This window comes from Sinocyclocheilus grahami, unplaced genomic scaffold (assembly GCF_001515645.1).
Source record: "Sinocyclocheilus grahami isolate Dianchi unplaced genomic scaffold, SAMN03320097.WGS_v1.1 scaffold913.1, whole genome shotgun sequence".
NCBI classification, from domain to species: domain Eukaryota; kingdom Metazoa; phylum Chordata; class Actinopteri; order Cypriniformes; family Cyprinidae; genus Sinocyclocheilus; species Sinocyclocheilus grahami.
The window spans coordinates 298764-316797 of NW_015506092.1; the positions used below are offsets into that span (position 1 = coordinate 298764).

At 35.5% G+C, this 18034-nt stretch overlaps 2 protein-coding genes across 2 annotated transcripts in view; one reads left to right on the plus strand and one right to left on the minus strand.

The window, feature by feature from the left end:
* The window catches only part of LOC107564141 (low-density lipoprotein receptor-related protein 2-like), a 100508-nt gene extending 90605 nt beyond the window's left edge, over nt 1–9903 (plus strand). Inside the window, exons 60-72 of the mRNA XM_016249151.1 lie at nt 635–778; nt 1848–2013; nt 2139–2267; nt 2595–2815; nt 2886–3065; nt 4515–4634; nt 4864–4954; nt 5970–6037; nt 6253–6370; nt 7293–7419; nt 8343–8450; nt 8558–8608; nt 9188–9903. Of these exons, the coding sequence (XP_016104637.1) occupies nt 635–778; nt 1848–2013; nt 2139–2267; nt 2595–2815; nt 2886–3065; nt 4515–4634; nt 4864–4954; nt 5970–6037; nt 6253–6370; nt 7293–7419; nt 8343–8450; nt 8558–8608; nt 9188–9358 (1694 nt within the window). The 3' untranslated portion in view covers nt 9359–9903. The remainder of the gene's footprint in view (nt 1–634; nt 779–1847; nt 2014–2138; nt 2268–2594; nt 2816–2885; nt 3066–4514; nt 4635–4863; nt 4955–5969; nt 6038–6252; nt 6371–7292; nt 7420–8342; nt 8451–8557; nt 8609–9187) is intronic.
* A 2363-nt stretch (nt 9904–12266) lies between these two features.
* Nucleotides 12267–15913, minus strand: LOC107564142 (11-cis retinol dehydrogenase-like). Its single transcript, XM_016249152.1, has 3 exons — nt 15872–15913; nt 12611–12774; nt 12267–12427 (listed from the first exon to the last, which is right to left on the minus strand). The coding sequence occupies exons 1-3, from the start codon at nt 15877–15879 to the stop codon at nt 12267–12269; spliced, it is 333 nt and encodes a 110-aa protein (XP_016104638.1). The 5' UTR covers nt 15880–15913.
* Nucleotides 15914–18034: the final 2121 nt, after the last annotated feature.

Below are 18034 nucleotides of genomic sequence, written 5' to 3' on the forward strand. Positions count from 1 at the left end.
TACCGTATAACAATGAAACCATGGATTCCCGGAGCACAAGAATAGCTCAAATTTTTCTAAGTATAAGTCAAGTATACTTAAATGTCATTCTAAGTATATTTCTGAGAAATACATAAAGCACATTTCTGAGAAGTACATAAAAAATAGACTGAAAGTATACTTTCCTATTTTTAGTTTAAAAGAAGTATACCACTAGCACACTTGAATAAACTTGTTTTTCGTAAGGGATATCAGATATGATGCAATAAAATCCAACTTTTTATGTTTTTTTTTTTGAGTAGCGAGGTGTTAGCTTAGCAACCTGCTAATGCTAAATGCGAATGCTCTATTAATTTGATACATATTTATGCTCATACAGAAGTCACTTTCAAACCAAGCTGCTTTGCATTGGTCAAACCTAAATGGGGAAATCTTTTACCCTCATGCAATATTTCTGATTGTGTAAATTCCTATTTAAATGACTGGATTTTTGCCTGTGATAATTCAACAAACAATGGTAAATATGAACTCACCTGTAGCTACAAATGTAAGCAGCAATTCAAGTCACTAGGCTTTAATAACATCACGATTTAACGTGTCACTTTCTCACTCTTTTGTTGTTTCTTTTGCTCTCTGTGTGTGTTTTTTTTCTCAGGAAATCCTCCCGTCTTGTTATTGCCTGATAATGTGCGGATCCGTCGATTTAATCTCTCATCGGCGCAGTACTCAGATTATGTGGATAATGCAGAGCACATTCAGGCACTGGACTACCTGTGGGACCCAGAAGGCCTCGGTCTAAGTAAGACAATATTCACGGGATATCCCATCTATTATGACACATATGTTTAATGTTTCAGGCAGATGTAGCACAGGGAAGCACAATTTACAGCACAATAGAGCAGAACTATGGTTATTTTGGTATTATTTATATACTATTGTAGTACTTATTCATGTTTTGAATTGGCCTTTATTTTTATATTTTATATCAGTTTTTTTTATATCAGTTTTCATTGTAATTTTCATTTTAATAACTTTATCTCCTTTTATCATTATTGTTTTATTTTCTGTTTAGCTTTAATTTATTTTTATTTGTTTTGGTTTTAGTAATTTTATTACTTCAACTTACTACTCAAGTACTTTAGTACTTCAACTTAAGCAGTATTTTATTTTTATTTTCAAATTTTCATTTAGGTTTTAAGGTTAAGTTTCCATCTAATATTTGTATTTTATTTGATTTCAGCTTTCAGCTTCATTTAATGAAATTTTTTAAATAGTTTTAGTTAAAAAATAATAACACTTAGCGTAGATACGTTTTTGTATTATTTATATACTATTATAGTTATTATTAAAATGTTGCTATTATTATTAATAGCTTTTATTTTTGCATTTTTAGTTTTCATATTCAGTTTTAGTCGTTTTTATTATTTTTGTTATTTTTCTATTAGTTTTTTGTTTGTTTGTTTGTTTGTTTATTTATTTTAAGTAATTTCAGTACTTCAACTTAAACTTTATTTCATTTAGTTGCAACATTTCAAATTTTTTAATGTTTATTTACGTTTAGGTTTTCATCTAATATTTATATTTTATTTTATTTCAATTAACAAAAATTATTATTATTTTTTTTTTTAGGTTAACAATAACAACACTGAGCAAAACAAGAAGTTTCTGGAAATTTAAAAAAATCCATCTCGGATCTGGTTGGTTTGGTTTGTGACTCTTTACTGAAGTATGTTTTGAAATTCCTGCCAAACCAACCAAAGTTCCTGAAAACATGATCACTGTTGCACTGTTGTATTATTGTGTTTCTGCAATCAGGTTATGTATTCAAACTGAAGCATAATTTGACATTTCTGAAAATGATTTTTCAGGTATAGTGTACTGGACAGTGTTGGGACGAGGCTCAGAGTTCGGTGCGATTAAGAGGGCCTACATGACCACGTTTGATGACCATGGAAATAATCCTGTAAAGGAGGTGGACCTGAACCTCAGATACATCTCCAGCCCTGACGGCATCGCTGTGGACTGGATTGGAGGGTACGTGAAATACTTCTCTAAACGTTACTGTACTTGAGCTCTGATGCAGATTGTCTAACTGGTTACTGGGACAGTTCCAGAGAAATAAAAAGTCCTTCTGCTATGTGTTTTGTCTTTTCCATTAGCCATATTTACTGGACAGATGCTGGCACTAATAGAATCGAAGTGGCAAAACTGGATGGACGTTACAGAAAGTGGTTAATTCATAGCGATCTTGATCAACCGGCCGCTATTGTGGTCAATCCTAGTCTAGGGTAAGAATATGAATATATAACTGCTCATTTGGGATTAAAATACTGTATATTAAACTATATATTTACTGTATTTTGGGATTAAAATATAGTAAACAGTCTCGAGGGATGGCATGGTCATGACATTTTTAAAATTGTGATTTTTAGGTCTTGGAAAAGTCATGGAAATAAAATTAATACATCCTATAAAAATGTAAAAATCTTAAAACACTTATCTAATAATCACAAAACAATTTACAATATAATTGAAAATTCATTGATCATACGTTGTGGGAAGTCATACTGTTGTTGTCAATAATGAGCATTATTTTGTGCATGTATCTGTTATAGTAAGATGTTCTGGACCGACTGGGGCAGAAAGCCCAAGATTGAGACGGCGTGGATGGATGGGCAGCACAGAGAGGTGCTGTTAGATGAAGATCTGGGCTGGCCTACTGGTTTAGCTTTGGACTACCTGAATGAAAACCGCATCTACTGGTGTGACTCAAAAGAAAACATCATTGAATCGATGAAAGTGGACGGAACAGACCGGCAAATCATCATATCAGGAGGTGAGACATCCCAATACATCCCAAAACTGCGTTTGACTGGCCAATGTTCTCACGTTTGTTGTTATTGCAGACATCGGTCACCCCTACAGTCTGGATGTGTTCGAGGGACACGTGTACTGGACGACTAAAGAGAAGGGAGAAGTGTGGAAAAAAGATAAGTTCGGGAAAGGAGACAAGGTGAAGGTGTTGACCATAAACCCCTGGCTGACTCAAGTACGCATCTATCAGCAGCACCGACACAACCACTCGGGTGAGACCGGGAATCCTTACGTCTCAATGCAATACTACATTGTGCTGTGTCAAGTGAAACAAATATTATATGTGACCCTGGAGCACAAAAGCAGTCTTAAGTCGCTGGGGTATATTTGTAGCAATAGCCAACAATACATTGTATGGGTCAAAATTATGGATTTTTCTTTTATGCTAAAAATCATTAGGATATTAAGTAAAGATCATGTTCCATGAAGATATTTTGTAAATGTCCTACTTGTGTATATAACAAAACTTCATTTTTGATTAGTAATATGCATTGCTAAGAACTTTTTTTGGACAACTTTAAAGGTGATTTTCTCAATATTCTGATTTTTTTTTTGCACACTCAGATTCCAGATTTTCAAATAGTTGTATCTCGACCAAATATTGTCCTATCCTAACAAACCATACATCAATGCAAAGCTTATTTATTCAGCTTTCAGATCATGAATAAATCCCAATTTGTGGTCCAGGGTCACATATTATATTCTAGTATGAATAGTTTTATGTCACACTGACAGTATATCACAATATAGTTATTTAGTTTCATTTAGTGAAAACATTGTTGCGTTAAAGCCTATATTTGGATAATTCATTGAATAAAATACTTCACAAATAAGGTAGTTCATTTTCATATTATCTCATTTATTTCCCCTTTTTAGATTTGCTTTGATGGAATATTATTTTTTTTAAATGTATGAATTATGAATCGGTCAGTATTTAATACCTGATTTACAAAAAAGACTTCAAATTAACATTATAAAATGGATAGTTATTAATTAATTCTGGTTTTTAGTACCTTCTTTTTTATCTTTTAATATAATATTTTAATTGGTATTTGCTATAGTAATTATTCTGGTTTTAGTGCCTTTCTTCCGATCTTTTAATATAATATTTTCATTTTCAAATATTGTATTGAAAAATAAAAATAAAGGCACTAAAAAACAGAATAATTTTTATGCTTTTGAAAAAAGTCACTTTTGCTGCGTTCATTTGATCAAAACTACAGTTAAAAAATATACATTTTGCTAATATTTTAGCAATTTAAAAGAATGGTTTTCTTTTTTAATGTATTTTAAAATGTAATTTATTCCCGTTAGACATTATTTAATACCTGATATGGCTTGCAATTGATATGACTATGCATTTTATATAAATTTAAAAAAATAATAATAAACAATATATATTATATTAGCAATAAATGACTTTGTAATATATATATATATATATATTTATAAGATATATGTCTGCTGTTAATTGACGCATGGTCATGATAGTGGTTTTGCATTTGTCATTATACACAATAACAACTGTGTAGAAACCACATCTGAGGTGAATTAAGCTGAATGTAAGCGCAAATTCCTCAGTTCCATTTCACCGCATTTCTTTTAGCCAAAGATAATTCCTGTAATAGTAATAGTAAATCACCGTTCATATTCTCTTGCAGTGCTCAACCCCTGTCCGAGTGTCTGCAGTCACCTGTGTTTGCTGCGGCCGGGTGGATACACCTGTGCCTGTCCGCAGGGCTCCACGCTGTTCGCTTTCAACAAGAATGAATGTGATGCCGGTAAGAGATGAACAGATGCCCACTGCTGTTAGATTGTGAGAAGAACTGACTGGCTACATTGCATCCCATCAGTCCATTTCATAACATACATGCATGTGCTGCTACTACTGCATGTTTTCATTATTGTCGTGGTGTTTTGACTTCAGTGCATTGATACTGAGATAAAAGTGAGTGTTTGATTACATTGTGGCTGTGTTGCATTCGTTCATGGCGTGCCTTGCACCTGCAGCCATTGAGGCAGAGGTGTCCATGCCGCTTGCATGCAGATGCATGAACGGAGGAACATGCTACACTGATGAGGGAGGCCTGCCGAAGTGCAAGTGAGTATAAGCGCTAGTGTAGAGCATCACGGACGTTATTTAAAGGGCTCATATCATGAGGAATCATATTTTCATTGAAATTTTAAGATGTGTTCATTGTTCTATAACAACTTGCTGGAACTTTTAGAACTTAGTACTTCCACCCCAATGAAAAAAGGCTGTGTAAAAAAAGACTAATTAAACTAGGCTGCTTAAATGACTGATGCCAGATATATGAATAAAACAATACAAATGGTATATATATATTTATACATACTGTACATACCTTAAATCTTCATATAAACCTATTATAATAAATATGAAGTATAGGCCTATGAAATGTTAAAAATGCTATAATTACTCATTTTATCATCAGAAATTGAAAAAATAATCAATTTAACAGAGGCATCAGTATCTATATTGATATAGGTGATACTTGCCACATGTACATGGTAGTATGTATGTATAGATATATAGATAGATAGATAGATAGATAGATAGATAGATAGATAGATAGATAGATAGATAGATAGAAAAAAAAGAAAGATAGATAGATAGATAGATAGATAGATAGATAGATAGATAGATAGATAGATAGATAGATAGATAGATAGATAGATGGATAGATATTTAGTGACCAATGACTGCTGCAATATTTAATATGAACTCATAATAATTTAATCATTTAAATATTTTAAAAATGATTACATTCAAATTACATTAAAAAAAATTACAATTTGTTTGAACTAAGCTTCTGAAATTACTCGTTCTGAACATGAGCAACATATAAATACATCTGAAAGCATGAACACATGTAGCAATGGTCCAAAATTGAAGTGATTATTTCTGGAAAATAAACTATTAACATTACAAATGTATACAAGGTAAAAATGTAGTTAAATAAACTGTTTAAAAATGCATGCTGTGACCCGTTTATGGACATGGAATGAAATTATTATTTATTTTTAGAATAAAAGAGAAATTGGTTTTGTCAGTGTCAGATTGTCTCTAACGGGTCAGTGTTTTTGCTTCTCAGGTGTTCATACGGATACTCGGGTAGTTACTGTGAAATGGGGAAGTCTAGAGGTGCTCCTGCAGGGACAGGTAAACAAACCCTTACTTGTTAATTAGTTATAAAAATGTTTCATTGTAAGTGTTGAGTAAACACTCTTACTCACGGTTGTAACATGTGATGCTGTTATTTATCCACTCTGGTTACTCTAACTAGCTCGTTCAGCATGTTAAATTCAAATGAAGAGTAGTGAAACTGCACTCATATGTCTTACATACTGTGTGTGTGTGTGTGTGTGTGTGTGTAGCTGTGACTGTCCTGTTAGCAGTGGTTATTATTCTGATTACTGGAGCCCTGGTTGTGGGAGTTTTCCTCAACTACAAGCGCACCGGCTCTCTCATCCCGTCAATGCCTAAACTACCCAGGTAAAACACAAACATGCCACTCAACTACCTACAGTTGATCTGAACCATAAAGCCTCGCTTAAAAACATATGACTTCACTTTAACCAACCGGTCTTGATGTGCTTTTAGTGGATGTATGAACAGCATATCTATTGTAAATATTATGAATTATTTTGGCGATTTTGTTGCTTGAAAAGTACTTATTTCCTTAAAATAAATGCCACTTGGTTTGATATTTTGCTCATCATAGCCAAATCAATGACTTGAGTGTCCAAATACACAACCGTTCAGAATTTAGCGTTAGCTAAGGTTTTTAAATGTTTTTGGAACTCACCAAGGCTGCATTTATCTGATCAAAAATAGTTAAAAACAGTGATATTGTGAAATATTTTTGCTAATTTGAATGTATTAATTTATTCCTGTGATCAAAGCTGATTTTTCAGCATCATTACTCCAGTCTTCAGTGTCACATGATCCTTCAGAAATCATTCTAATATGCTGATTAGCTGCTCATGAAACATTAGTATGATCAATTTTGAAAACAGTTGTGCCGCTTAATATTTTCGTGGAAAGTGTAATGCATTTTTTTCAGAAATCTTTGATGAATAGAAAGTTCAAAAGCATTTATTTGAAATAGAAATATTTTGTAACATCAAAACAACATCTAGTTAAAAATGTGTAGGTTGCTGCCTACTAAAGTTAACTTACTGCATAGGCTCTGTTATATTGAATATTCGTGTCATATTTGCAATTAAGCAACACCTTCAATATTGCGATGGATTTAATCTGCTTTTTATTTCTCTGTGAAGTTTCCATGTCATTAGATTAGATCAAAGAGAGCATTAAGACGCTTTTGTGTCTCTGATCAGCAAAAGCAGTGTTAGAGTTGGTGTAATTTTCATGTACCAATTTTTTTTCTCCACTGTTTTTCTGTTTCTCTTAGTCTGAGCAGCCTGGTGAAGTCGGCAGACACAGGAAACGGAGTGTCGTTTCATTCAGGTGACAATGTCACGATGGACCTGGAGCCTCAGACTCTGGGAGTGTCGTTCATCGACAGGGCCATGCAGCTGGTAAATGTGCTCTTTTGTGCTGATTTAACAGTAACTTATGACTCCTGGATCGTTAAGTGCACTCAGCACATTTTTCTTGATTTATCTATGAGGCGTTAAATCCCTGGTTGACCTTTTGACCCCAGTGTTAATGTTATCATTTCCATGACTTATATGTGCACTAGTTTCTAATAGGATTCTACTGTATCATTAATCACAATGAAAACTTTAGACTAGAAGATTCTGTTAAAAGTAGTCATCGACCGATCAAATGAGAAAATGACGATAATCAAATAATAATTTTTTTATGTTAATGGAAATGATAGGGTAGGCTCTTTTGCAAAATTTGGGGTCAGTAAGTGTTTTTTTTTTATTTACAAAGAAATGAATGCTTCTATTCCCCAAGGATGCATTACATTGATCAAGAATGACAGTAAAGAGATCTAGAGTTACAAAAGATTTATATTTCAAATAAATGCTCTTTTTTGAACTTTCTGTTTTCAACATTTATAATAATAAGAAATGTGTCTTGAGCAGCAAATCAGCATATTAGAATGATTTCTGAAGGATCATGTGACACTGAAGACTGGAGTAATGATGCTGAAAATTCAGCTTTGATCACAAGAATAAATTACATTTAAAAAGATATTCAAAAAGAAAACGGTTATAATATTTTACAATATTACTGTGTTTACTGTATTTTTGATCAAATACATACAAAGGAGACATTCAGAAACATTACAAAATCTTTTGAACAGCAGACGGCTGCTATCTGCTGATAATCTCAGATTTAAGTGTTCAAAATATTGACCGATTTAATTGATGTGGCTGATATCGGTCTATAGCTAGCTGTGGGCTGTAGCATTGATAAATAACAACTACTGAAAATATTTATGTAAGACATTTTCTTTGTCTGATCCGAATTCTCTGTTTTTCATTATTAGGATGAGAATTTCGAAGACTCTGGTAGGCAGCCAATCACTTTTGAGAATCCTCTGTACTCGACTGCAGCCGGCTCAGCCAGCGATCCGGCAGTAATACACGCTACACAGGTATACTTGCTTCTAGAAACCCTCTCGACACTGCTTACAGTATAAATCAAACCTTTTCCACCTGAGCGGGTCTTGTGTTGAGTTTTGTGTTTCTGTGCTTCATACAGGTCACTGTGAACATCAGCGGTGACCAGGTGGACGGCAGCAACAATACTACAGCGAGAATAAAAGTTACGCCTTCTTTCTTTGCGTGAACATTTGGGCGCCGTTATGCAAATCTTCCCACATCGTGACGTAGACATGTGGGGGCGTGTTAGAACGAGCCGTTTTAGGTAGGAGTGGTTAACTCTTAACTTTTATAAAGAATATCTCTTTGGATTTGAGACTTTAATCTTTGCAACTTTACAGATCTTCTTTATGCACCAAGAGCTTGTAACACTCCAAAGAGAAAGGAAAAATTGAAATCACATCATATGACCCCTTTAACTAAAATTAGCATGAAATCAGAAAACATAAAAATGAACAACTATAATAGAATATCAGCCGTATTAAAATGGCACTGGCGCTTCTGTGTGCTTTTGTCATTGATCAGCTCATTAAACCTCCTTCAAGTACAGCACTTAATTACGAAAATGCATAGTAATAAACCATCTGCAGTATTTCCACATGAGAGACGGTAACTGTTCCAGTAGCAGTAATAGCATGTAAATGCTATTTTTTGGGTCTTGATGTGAGAATGATATGCATGTGTTCACTGATACTAATGTTTAAGTTCACATTATCATTGTTTGTGTCAGATGCAGGATGAGCAGACGCATGGAGCTGCAGACGCCAGCTCTTCATCACAGCCGTCTCCTTTCGTTCCTCCTCCCAAACCCCAGAAGCGAGAGAAACTCGGCGTGTATTCACCGACGGAGGACACCTTCAGAGACACGGCCAACCTGGTTAAAGAGGACAGTGAAATATGACCATCACACACACACACACACATGGGAAAATACAAAGAAACATCCCTTTGCACAGAATCTATTTTTATATGCAGCCTGCATACGACAGAAATCAATTTAAGATTATTTTTGAAACAAAAAAAAGTATAGATGAGAATAGATTAAATGTTTGTATAGTCTACAGGAAAGAGACTTTGCCTTCTGATATTTTGTATGCCAATTCACGTTGTATGATTCTTTTTTTATTATTATTGTGACGTCATATTTGTATATCTTTGCACTGATGCTGCTGAAGGAGAATGTTATGAATATTTTGTACATTTGTAAATTGAAAAGATTTTGTTTGATAATATCCTCTGGTCAGATGTTATTTTGAAATAGATTATTACTTATTCCTGGAGATTCGCACACACACACACACACACACACCCACATACATATGTCAGCGATACTGAGAAAAGTGCTTTGAGAGCCAGCTGAGACTTTACCATTTGATCTGATTCTTCTTAAAGGAACAGTCCACCCAAAAATTCACCCTCAGGCCAAGATGTAGATGAGTTTGTTTCTTCATCAGAACAGTTTTGGAGAAATGTAGCATTGCATCACTTGCTCAGCAATGGATGCTCTGCAGTGAATGGGTGCCGTCAGAATGAGAGTCCAAGCAGCTGATAAAAACATCACAATAATCCGCACCACTCCAGTTCATCAGTTAATGTCTTGTGAAGTGAAAAGCTGCGTGTTTGTAAGAAACAAATTCATTATTAAGATGAAGATCATTATTATTCAAATCGTTGCTTCCAGCTAAAATACCAGTTCATAATTCATAGTAACACTTCCTCCAGTGCAGAGGTGAATAATTTTTTTATCTGTTTTTGCAACTGAGAAAACACAACACATATGCATCACTTATGTACATATACCTCATCTGTGGAGCGGCCAGATTCGAGAAAAAGAGCACAGTACTATTAAAGGAATAGTTCACCCAAAAATGAAAACTCTGTCATTATTTACTCACCTGCTCCAAAAACAACCATAAAAGTATCATAAAACTTGTTCAGATGACTTGTGCATTATATTTTAAGTATTCTAAAGTTATATCTTTTTTTTTTTCACCGAATTGTGTGAAAAAGAGCTGATTATTTTCCACATAATATGGGTTTCAAGTGACATCAGGGTGAGGAAATAATGTCAGAAATGGTAAACTACTCCAAATATGAGATCCAGAGAAAGCGACTCTAAAAATATGTGACACATTCTGCTGTAAACACATTTAATATAGAAGTAGAAGACACACCACTTCTGTTTTATATATTCAAATAATACTTGAAATTTATATGCATGTGATTATGACTGTGATATCTGGAGATCTCTGATGTCCCATTCAGCGTTTCAGTGGCTTTTCATATTTACTTTCCCATCTGATGAAGTGCATGGGCAGTGAAGTCAGTATATTTTAAATGATTTTGTATATTAATGACAGGAAAAAAATAATAATATTATGAATTTATTCATCTTGACATGCTGATATGTGACTATAGAAAGGAACTGGAAACCAATTAATGCTGCTGTGAAAAATCCAATAAATTTGTTTTTATAAGAAATGTTCCAGTTTTTTTATGTACAAGAGATACACACACACACAGTTAGTGTGTGTGTGTGTGTGTGTGTGTGTGTGTGTGTGTAAAAAAAAAAGAAAGATGATATTTTGGGAGGTTAGTGAGCTTCTGCTTGATGGAGAGCTTTGATATCTATGCTCTTGGTTCTCTTCAAGCCTGTTCTTCACTCTTTGCAAAGGTTTTTTCTTTTCTTTTGCTGCAGTGATGCCATAGAAGATGAACCATTTCTGGTTCCCCCAAGCACCTTTAGAATACTGATTAAAATACTTTTTCTCTCTCTTAGCGTGTGTAACAGCCTTTTTCCAATATAAAAAGCCTTTTGTGCAATATAAAGGCTTCATGGATGTAAAAGGTTCTTCATGGAATCATCAATGGCAAAAAAGAACCTTAATGTTTAAGAGTGCTGAAGAGTTTTCCATTTGGAGTCATTCCTTCAAAGCACATTACCCATCCAAATGCTCGGTTTTATTTGTTTAAAAGAAAAGTTCAGATTAAGTAAGTTATGACATGATTTCAAAGTCTAGGTGAAACTATATTGTTTTCTGTGTTGGCGCGTACATCCAAGTGTAATGGATTATTAAAAAAGAAATTAACTAAAAAGTTTTTTTTTATGATTTGATGTTGAGATGTAGGTGTTGGACTCAAATTGGAGGCAGGTGAATGTGAGTGTAGGGTTTAAGCAAACTAAATGATTGGAGAGGTCTCGTCTTCATCAGAATATCCATTTATGACATTTTTCTTAAAAATGACACGGTCAAACTTTTTATTAAAAAAATAAACATGAACGAATCAGTGTGTTGTAGGACACCAAAGGGTGCTTTATTTATGGAAAATGCAACAATGCATAAAATGTATTTTCAATTTCATTATTGCCCTGCCCTGCATCATATTTGCTGAATGAAATCCATTACTTTTCTTACTAATTTTGAGGTGCTTATTGCAAAAAAAAAAAAAAAAAGTGCCTGTTTTGCTCTATGTCACTTTCTCACTAAATATGATGCATTTCATAGCATTTTTGCTTTCAACAACCGTTTGTAAGGTGAAGTCATCTTGTATTTTCCCCCTAATCAGCAGAAAACTTGCCACGAAGACATGATTCCCATCTTCCTCTGAGTCAGTTTGCAACCATTTGTTCAATTCTCAGCCCATTTTCACATAAGAATGATTCCAAAGACATTATTTTATGCCTAATTCTGATTTCCACATTTTGCACTACTTTACAGTTTGATATGAACTTTTGACATTTGACTGTTTTACATGATGGAAAGTTTTTATTGATATTTTCGAACTCGGCATCATCAAATTAGGTAATATTAGGCCTTTTTTTTTTTTTGCAAAGCAGCAGAATTGTTTTTCAAGATGGAGGGCTGTGTAAAAATTGTTGCGTACAGCATGGCATGTGGCATGCATGACGTCACTTTGGAAAGGTCACTACTGGCCAGAATCTTCATGGAGAACTCCTGCAAATTTATATCTGGAGGAAACGACTGAGAGAAGTGCAGAGATGCCACATTGTTGTGAGTCAAGTATCATGTGTGTCATAGGATGAGCATGTTTGCATGAACTATACCTTTAAATGCATCATGATATCCAAATCTCCAAATTCTAAAGTAGTGTTGCATGAAATCTGCATTGATATGTCACCAGAAGCACTCACAGTCATGCAGGTATGAGTCTCCGTAGGCTCTCCTGACCTCTGTTGGGAGGTTGCTCCACCATTTCTTCAGATCATCTTCAGTGAGGCTCAGATCTGTTACTTGTGTTTTGAAGAAGCCTGGTTCAGTGATACTTCCGTTCACTCCAAAGTGCATCATATCTCTCCTGATATCAGCCAGAGAGAATAAAATGATTTTAGAGACATTATTAGACATTGAAGTAAAAATGCAAATCTCAAAGAAGTTGAAGTATGGGCACGGTTTAAAAGATTTACTCAGTGAAATGTCAAAGTGATTCAAGGTTAACTTCAGAAAGACTGACGTTGTGGTGACTGACCAAAGTTAGAAATTGATTTTTTGGCTTTTTTTAATTATAGTCAGATGAAAAGTATGGCTTGTTAGCAATATAAAATAATAAATGTTATTTTTATTCATTTAAAAATATTTTTATATGTTTTATGTATTTTATTTAAATTCATTTATTTATTTATTTCAGTCCTTATGACCTGTGAAATCTGTACTTTTGTAGTTTGTAGCTAAACTGTTTGTTGCTCAGCAATAGATGTTCTGCAGTGAATGGGTGCCGTCAGAATGAGAGTCCAAACAGCTGATAAACACATCACAATAATCCACACCACTCCATCCATCAGTTAATGTCTTGTGAAGTGAAGAGAGAAAGAAAGAATAGACAAACACAAATCCCTTAAGAAAATTAACCATGGTTTTATAGTAAAAGTGTAACATTGGAGGACTTTTTCATTGGAGGAAGTGTTATTATGGATTATGGATATTCTGGCCAGAAGATAGTTTAAAATGAAAACATCTTAATGATGGATTTGTTTCTTACAAATACACAGCTTTTCACTTCAATAGAGTGGTGTGGATTATTGTGATGTTTTTATCAGCTGTTTGGACTCTCATTCTGACGGCACCCATTCACTGCAGAGCATCCATTGCTGAGCAAGTGATGCAATGCTACATTTCTCCAAATCTGTTCTGATAAAGAAACAAACTCATCTACATCTTGGATGGCCCGAGGTGCATGAGTAAACTGTCAGCAAATATTGATTTTGGGGTGAACTATCCCTTTAAGGTCAAAGGTCACTGAAGTCTTCAGACAAACATGTCAGGTGCATTATGAGGAAAGTATGTGGTTCTATAATAAATGATGCAGCTTTGGTATGAGAATGGCATTTGGCTGAAGGTGCTCCTCCAGGTCAACTAAAAGCGCTTGTCCAAGAGTTGCAGATTTATGAGTTGGTCTGAGGGCTGTGTGGTCGTCAAAGTGCCTGTATCTCGGCTTTATCTCTTGCTGTGCTTGACTCGAGCTGGCACCCTATCTGACTGTCCGTCTCACCTCTCTCCCCGGTCTCGCTGCGCTCACACTGTCGGTAACATTGAGCAGAAGCGTCTTCAGTCTGGGGGAGGCGGATGCACGCAGTCTGGAGGCACCGTGAACACCCTGCCGGTCGAGCTGCCGCGCCGCGAGGTGTCCGAAGCCGCTATCGCAGCCCGTCACCAGGACGTGTTTCTCGTGAGTCTCGGAAGAACCAGACGGCGGCGACGAGCGCGAGAACGGCCAGAGAACCGCAGCAGATCCACGCAGAAGAACACCCGCGGGTGGAGACGGGTGAAGCTGTGCTGAATAAACATCGACCTTGTTCTGTGATGATGTACAAAACTAAACAATTCCATGTAGACTTTTCAGGCAACATTTTTCCTTCCATTTACTAGATTTGAATGATTACGCACACGGCACTGAGAAATAGGCCTACTCAAGTGAATATCTAATCATATGTTATTAAAGCAAAATATAACTAGAAAAGATTTACTAGACATGCCCATGACTTAATTCATGGAAATTTTTTAATTCCAAATTTTTCTTACCTTTAGATATTTACCACGGTAAATGCAATTGTAACAGTTATTGTAATTACAAAAACACTGTGACATTGGTGTTTGACCCCACTTTCATCAATCAGTCAATAAATAATGGCAGAAATATTTGAAAATCTTAAACATTAATTGTAGCTGTGTATAATATTTATTTTCTTTATGTATTTATTTTATATGTTTTTTTTTATTTATACGTTTATTTATAGATTTTTAAAAATATATAAATTCATTAGAATTTTATGTGAATACTTTTTAATTGTTTTTCTTTATTATTTGTATACATTTTAAGCAGATTTTATGTAGATATTTATGTTTTTTTTTTTCAGGTTAATTTTAAGAGATAGTGTTTACATTCTCACCTGAACAAAGTCCAGAAGGTCCTAGGGAACAACAAGGGTACTTTACTAACTTTAAAAGAAGAGACACGAGAGTAAAAGCTGTGATAAATAACACTTTTAGAGAAAAGGCGAGGCGTCCTCATAGACTGTATAAAAACAGGGCGTCAGTGAATTTGTGTTGTTGGCAGATTCCTATTTAGTTCAAATCAGGTTGTGCTTCTGTGTGAAAGTTTATACGCATAAACTTCCATCGGGACTGACCATATTAAAACTGATTATAGTGCACAACCATGCACTGGTTGGAGAAACACAAAAAAGTGGAGAAACACAATATCGTTACAATGTCTGGCTGTCTGATTGTAACAAAAATAATAATAATAACGCTAAAAACATTTGCATTTCGATCAATAATTAAGCACATATAAGATCTTTACGATTCTTTGCATTATTTTTATGACAATTAAGCACGTTTTCTTTTGTCTTCATTAAAAGCATGTTTAATGTCTTCATTACCTTAATGCAAAATAAATTTTTTCATAATTTAATACAACAATTTTCCTCCATTAAATCATGCATTTAACCTCGTATTTTAGAGTATAGAATATTTGCTAGAAACTAAACACTTATAATTTAATTTGTTTAATGCTAAACAAAAACGTAATTGTATACAAATCATTCAACAGCCACTAGCTGGCATCACAACTATAACAGTATGTTCCCCTTCAAGGGAACTCGCGCTGCATCCTCTAGAGGACACTATGGGGAATGGAATGGTCACTCAGCCATTCCTGTTAGCCTGGTGAGAAAGGGGAACGTCTCGGGTCACACATACAGTGGGGGAAAAAAGTATTTAGTCAGCCACCAAAGTTCCCAGAGAGGGAACGAGATGCTGCCGATTTTCACTGATTTCACTGTTTCACTGATTTATTGCAAAAATAATTTCTAGCTTTGAACACTGAAATATTAACAAATCACGCACACATTAAACCCTACTATGCTTTATACATTAATGAAATAAAGACAAATTACCTGATCATGTTCAGAATTGACTAACGTACCATGACTTGTGCAGTTGTCAATACTCCTTCACAGTGAAATCCAGTAGATCTTGTTTCCGAAACCCCGATTCTCACTCGATTTTGATTTTGACGCAATATTTACACTGAAGCTCGCAGATGACCATGGTAAGGGGCATGACATTTCCCGACCAGGCGCCGAGTGCTGCCAATCACAGCACACACTGGCCCAGCTGACCAGTCACAGCACACACTGGCCCAGCTGACCAATCACAGCACACACTGGCCCAGCTAACCAATCACAACACCCACTGGCCCAGCTAACCAATCACAACACACACTGGCCCAGCTAACCAATCACAGCACACACTGGCCCAGCTAACCAATCACAACACCCACTGGCCCAGCTAACCAATCACAACACACACTGGCCCAGCTAACCAATCACAGCACACACTGGCCCAGCTAACCAATCACAACACCCACTGGCCCAGCTAACCAATCACAACACACACTGGCCCAGCTAACCAATCACAGCACACACTGGCCCAGCTAACCAATCACAACACCCACTGGCCCAGCTAACCAATCACAACACACACTGGCCCAGCTAACCAATCACAGCACACACTGGCCCAGCTAACCAATCACAACACCCACTGGCCCAGCTAACCAATCACAACACACACTGGCCCAGCTGACCAATCACAGCACATTTCGTATTTCAGAAGGCGGGCCTTCTTTTGATACAGGAACTATTCGAGCCGTTCATGCCCGACTGAGAGAGAGGTGTTGTAATAATGTAAAATATCAGAAAAAAATTTAGTTTTTCGAACAACCTAGTATGAGAGCCTGTTCTAGTCATCCCCCCAAAACTAAATCAAGACTTTTTTGTAAAAGAGCATAATAGGACCCCTTTAAAGGATTCATTGACGAATCGGGCTGAATAAGGCGGTTCTGGAGTCAAAAATTAATTGAATCGTTTATTTCGAACATAACCGAATCGGAATGAGCCGAGTAGCGAAGTGAACTTGTGGATAGAAACAATGTAAAACAATTGTCAATAAAGTAGACCTACTTTGATTTTGAATATTACATGCATTTGGGTTGAACTGGAGGGGAAGTAAGTAAACATTTCTCAAATAAAACGTGCTGCAATGTTTGCAACTTGATTGTTTGACAGTTTTATCAACGCACACACACTTGGTTTTATAAAATGTAATTTATAACGCGCAAAAATGTGTATTCGAAAGATGCGCGTGCAGCAGCTGGCGCGTGCACTCTCAGACACTTGCACTTCCGCTAGCGACGTCACTTGCAGTCTTTATTCTTTTTTATTTTGTTCTATTTATTGATTACTTTTTGTTTGAATCTCTCAGCATTTTACAACAGTAGCCAGGTGGTGAAGACCAGAAAAAATAAACTAAATTACGAAGTCCCTTGCAATCGACACGAATCGTGCGTGTTGCCGATGAAGACAAGACGCTGTGCTGGTGATTAAACGATTAAAACTAAGTTAGTGCCGTAACCTACAGGGTCCTGCAAGAAAAAGACAAGACCCGCAAATCCGTGGCCACAGAACAGCAGAATATGAACGCATGCGCAAAGCCTCTTGCTGCGCGTTTTCCTCCTGTAGAAAAACATAAACACTAAATATGGCTTAATGTATTAAGATGCTATTAAAATATCAAATTCAATATACAGTTTATTAATATAATGAATATGTATATAGTATTTTCCTCCCACGTCGCAAAACGTGGCATAATGGACTAAGATGATAAAGACCAAACTCAATGCTCTTGATTATTAAAATATAGCCTACATAACTCATATACAGGCAAGCAGGTGAGCCCAGAATAAACGCAACACGCACAGTTTCGCGTTAAGCGTTTTTCCATATAGAATAAACTGTCTACAGCTCTTTTATATCATAGTCTTTGTCCATTAAGCTACATTACGTGTTTTATTTATAATGATTTTCTAGGGGAGGACAATTTTTAACATGCAATTTAACGCATTGCGTTCTGGGCTCGTCTGCTGGCCTGTACGGAGTTGATCCTTTTAAAATCACTTCATGCATTTCATAATGCACGTTCATATTTGCTGGTCTGTATATACTTTGAGTCAACAACAAGACATATAGGCTACTGAATTGTCTTTATCATCTGTTATTATG